Source organism: Rhagoletis pomonella, unplaced genomic scaffold (assembly GCF_013731165.1).
Source record: "Rhagoletis pomonella isolate Grant_MI unplaced genomic scaffold, Rhpom_1.0 Rhpom_scaffold_00001, whole genome shotgun sequence".
Taxonomy (NCBI): domain Eukaryota; kingdom Metazoa; phylum Arthropoda; class Insecta; order Diptera; family Tephritidae; genus Rhagoletis; species Rhagoletis pomonella.
Window position 1 is genome coordinate 65,837,316 of NW_023458555.1, and position 3,408 is coordinate 65,840,723.

The window sequence follows — 3,408 nt, forward strand, 5'->3', positions numbered from 1 at the left end:
AGTGGGCGTGGCTACGCCCATTTTCCAGAAATTTATAATATTATTATTTTTCGTCTAAAAATTGTTGTAAATGTCAATATTGAGTGAATAATCTTCAGCAGTTACTAAAATATCGCAGTTTTCGTATTTCCGAAAATTACCGTTATATGGGATGTGGGCGTGGTTATTGTCCGATTTTTTAACTTTTCAGCCATTTAGTATGCTGCTGCCAACAACTGTGCAAAGGTTGGAAGAAATTGGTGCAGCGGTTACCAAGATATACACATGTAACCATAAGTGGGCGTGGCTACGCCCATTTTCCAAAAATTTATAATATTCTTATTTTTCGTCTAAAAATTGTTGTAAATATCAATTTTGAGTGAATAATCTTCAGTAGTTACTAAAATATCGCAGTTTTCGTATTTCCGAAAATTACCGTTGTGTCGGATGTGGGCGTGGTTATAGTCCGATTTTTTAAATTTTCTGCCATTTAGTATGCTGTGCCAAGCTTGGAAAAAATCTGTGCAGCGGTTACCAAGATATACACATGTAACCATAAGTGGGCGTGGCTACGCCCATTTTCCAAAAATTTATAATATTCTTATTTTTCGTCTGAAAATTATTACAAATATCAATTTTGAGTGAATAATCTTCAGTAGTTACTAAACTATCGCAGTTTTCGTATTTCTGAAAATTACCGTTATATGGGAAGTGGGCGTGGTTGTTGTCCGATTTTTTAAATTTTCGGCCATTTAGTATGCTGTATCAAGGCCAACAACTGTGCCAGGTTTGGAAGAAATTGGTGCAGCGGTTACCAAGATATACACATGTAACCATAAGTGGGCGTGGCTACGCCCATTTTCCAAAAATTTATAATGTTCTTATTTATCGTCTGAAAATTATTACAAATATCAATTTTGAGTGAATTATCTTCAGTAGTTACTAAAATATCGCAGTTTTCGTATTTCTGGAAATTACCGTTATATGGGAAGTGGGCGTGGTTACTGTCCGATTTCGCCCATTTTTAATACCAACCTACCTTGGATTAACAGAAACCTACATACCAAATTTCGTTGAGATATCTGAATTTTTGCTCGAGTTATCGTGTACACGGACGGACGGACAAACGGACAGACATGGCTTAATCGATTTCTCTATTCATTCTGAGCATATATGTATACATTTGTCTATATCTATCTCGATTCGTTTTGGCTGTTACAAACAACCGTTATGTGAACAAAATTAATATACCCTTGTGCACAAGTGCGCTCGGGTATAAAAAATATGACGTGCAACTCTATTCTACGCAGTCCTTAAGTCAAGTTTATGCAAAATTATGGATTCTGCATTTATTATTACGATCCTAGTATGCCATTATCCGATTGCTGCAAATAAAAAAAATATTTTCATTGAATAAATAAATTCCTATTTATGGGTGTTGAAAAAAATGGTAAACTAGTGTCTTTGGTCGCAGTTCGTCCGTGACTCTATGGCTGCGTTTCTTTATACATTCCGGATAATCCCATTTCACAGCCGGAATAAACAGAATGCCTTTGAAATATACGTTAACATATCATCAGGAACGTTCTAAAGAATAAGTAAACAAAAAAGTTTATTCCAAACGTTCAGAATGAATAAAGAAATGCAGCCTATATCTTTTTTAAAATACTTTTAAAATTCATATAGGCATAATCATAGTCCCCAGCTAGAGCCAGCTTTAATTAGAGTAATACTAAAAAGCAATTTTCGTGTGTATCATAGTCAGTTTAGTACTATTCCCCATGAAATCCGGCTTTACCACAAGATTCTATTACAAAAGTGTTAAATTAGCGGTTTTATGCCTACTAGCAACCCTGATATTTGAGTTTATTGCGGTTAATTACACGGTGCTACAAAACAAAAATCATGAAATACACCCGAAGCAAAACCTAGTGTTGGTTGTAGGTATGGTCGAGTACAACATGAAAATATGTCACGTATAGTTTCAGAACCCTCTTGACCGATATCAACGAAATTTTATGTACACATTGTGCTTAGCCTCGTTAAGCACCGTGATGAATACTTTTGAAGTCGGAAAAAATCACGTACTCCACCCACATAACGGTAATTTCAAATCTCAAAGCTAGCTATTTTTTTGGGGGGAGTAGTTTTCGACCGATTTCAAAAATATTCAATAATTTACATAAGGAGGCCAAGTACAATGTGTATATCAAATTTCGTCGATATCGGTCAATTAGTTTTTGAGATACGCATATATGATATACTTAAATTGCTTAACTTCGACAATTTTTATGCAATTGCAGTAGATGAGGTACCAATTTATTCATAATAAATGTACTTTTAGATAAATATTACACATTTGGCAACTTTTACAGAAATTTTTTAAGGGCCTGTGCCAATCGGTAACTTTTTTCTCCGTGGTGAGACGGGGTGGAAAAATTTGCTATGGTGTACAAATAAATTGAATTTTGCTGTGCCAAATGCAGAGTAAAATTTTGACAGTTGAAAAACCAAACAAACGCTCGTGCGAAAGCTTTATTTTTGTGTGTTGCTGAAATTCTTAAAATTTATATTTATTTTATAATTTGCAAGTAACGTACGCTTTTTTTATGCTGTTTAGCTTTCATTTTCATGTTCACTCCAAATTACCGCCAAGCAATATTATGTGTATACATGGTTATAAGCTGCTATATTGTTTGACGTTCGTATTCACCACGACAAGTGTCAAATTTTTACTTTGATCCGTCAAAATTTTCTATTTTCTATCAATTGGCACAGGACCTAAATTAGCGATGAGCAAAGTTGAAAAAATGAATAAAAATAGGGGCTCGTTAAAGTTTAACCGATGAACAAGCTAAGTCTAAAATTTGCTTTATTTCACTTTTAAATGGGAAATAATACCAAATTTTGCCTTATTTCCTATTGCTTATTTACACTATTTGTACAAAAACAGTTTACAGACAGAAGGAAAAGAACTTTGTATATTATAAAAATACAATTAAACAAAAAATGTGATATAATTCGTATGAAGAAAGTAAAGTTCACAAAATATTTTTACTTATGAAAAGTTTAACAAAATATTTAATATGTTAAAAACATTGCTGGAAAACCTTAAAATGTTTGCATGGAACCATGCGCAATAAACAGGCGAAGTTATAAAGCAGCTTTCTCGCTTTATTTTCTGTCATTCGGCTGCCTTATAGTCAAATTTTACAGGCAATTTACCAAATAAGGCAGTGTCAAAATCTTTTTCTCGCTCTAATTTCTTCACCTGGTATGATTCCGCCATGGCATGGAACAAACAAAATTTGCCGTTCCTGTTCGCAGCATATAACACAGAGAATATTGTTATATTGTTTTGAGTTTAAAAGTGTGTTTGCATTTGTGGCGGTTTAGTAGGTGAACACACCCAAAACCAGACGGCAGCAT

At 33.9% G+C, this 3,408-nt stretch overlaps 1 protein-coding gene across 1 annotated transcript in view; it reads right to left on the bottom strand.

The window, feature by feature from the left end:
• Positions 1-1,073: 1,073 nt before the first annotated feature.
• Positions 1,074-3,408, bottom strand: part of LOC118747191 — a 10,226-nt gene continuing 7,891 nt past the window's right edge. Inside the window, exon 3 of the mRNA XM_036481191.1 lies at positions 1,074-1,364. Coding sequence (XP_036337084.1) covers positions 1,354-1,364 — 11 coding nt within the window. The 3' untranslated portion in view covers positions 1,074-1,353. The remainder of the gene's footprint in view (positions 1,365-3,408) is intronic.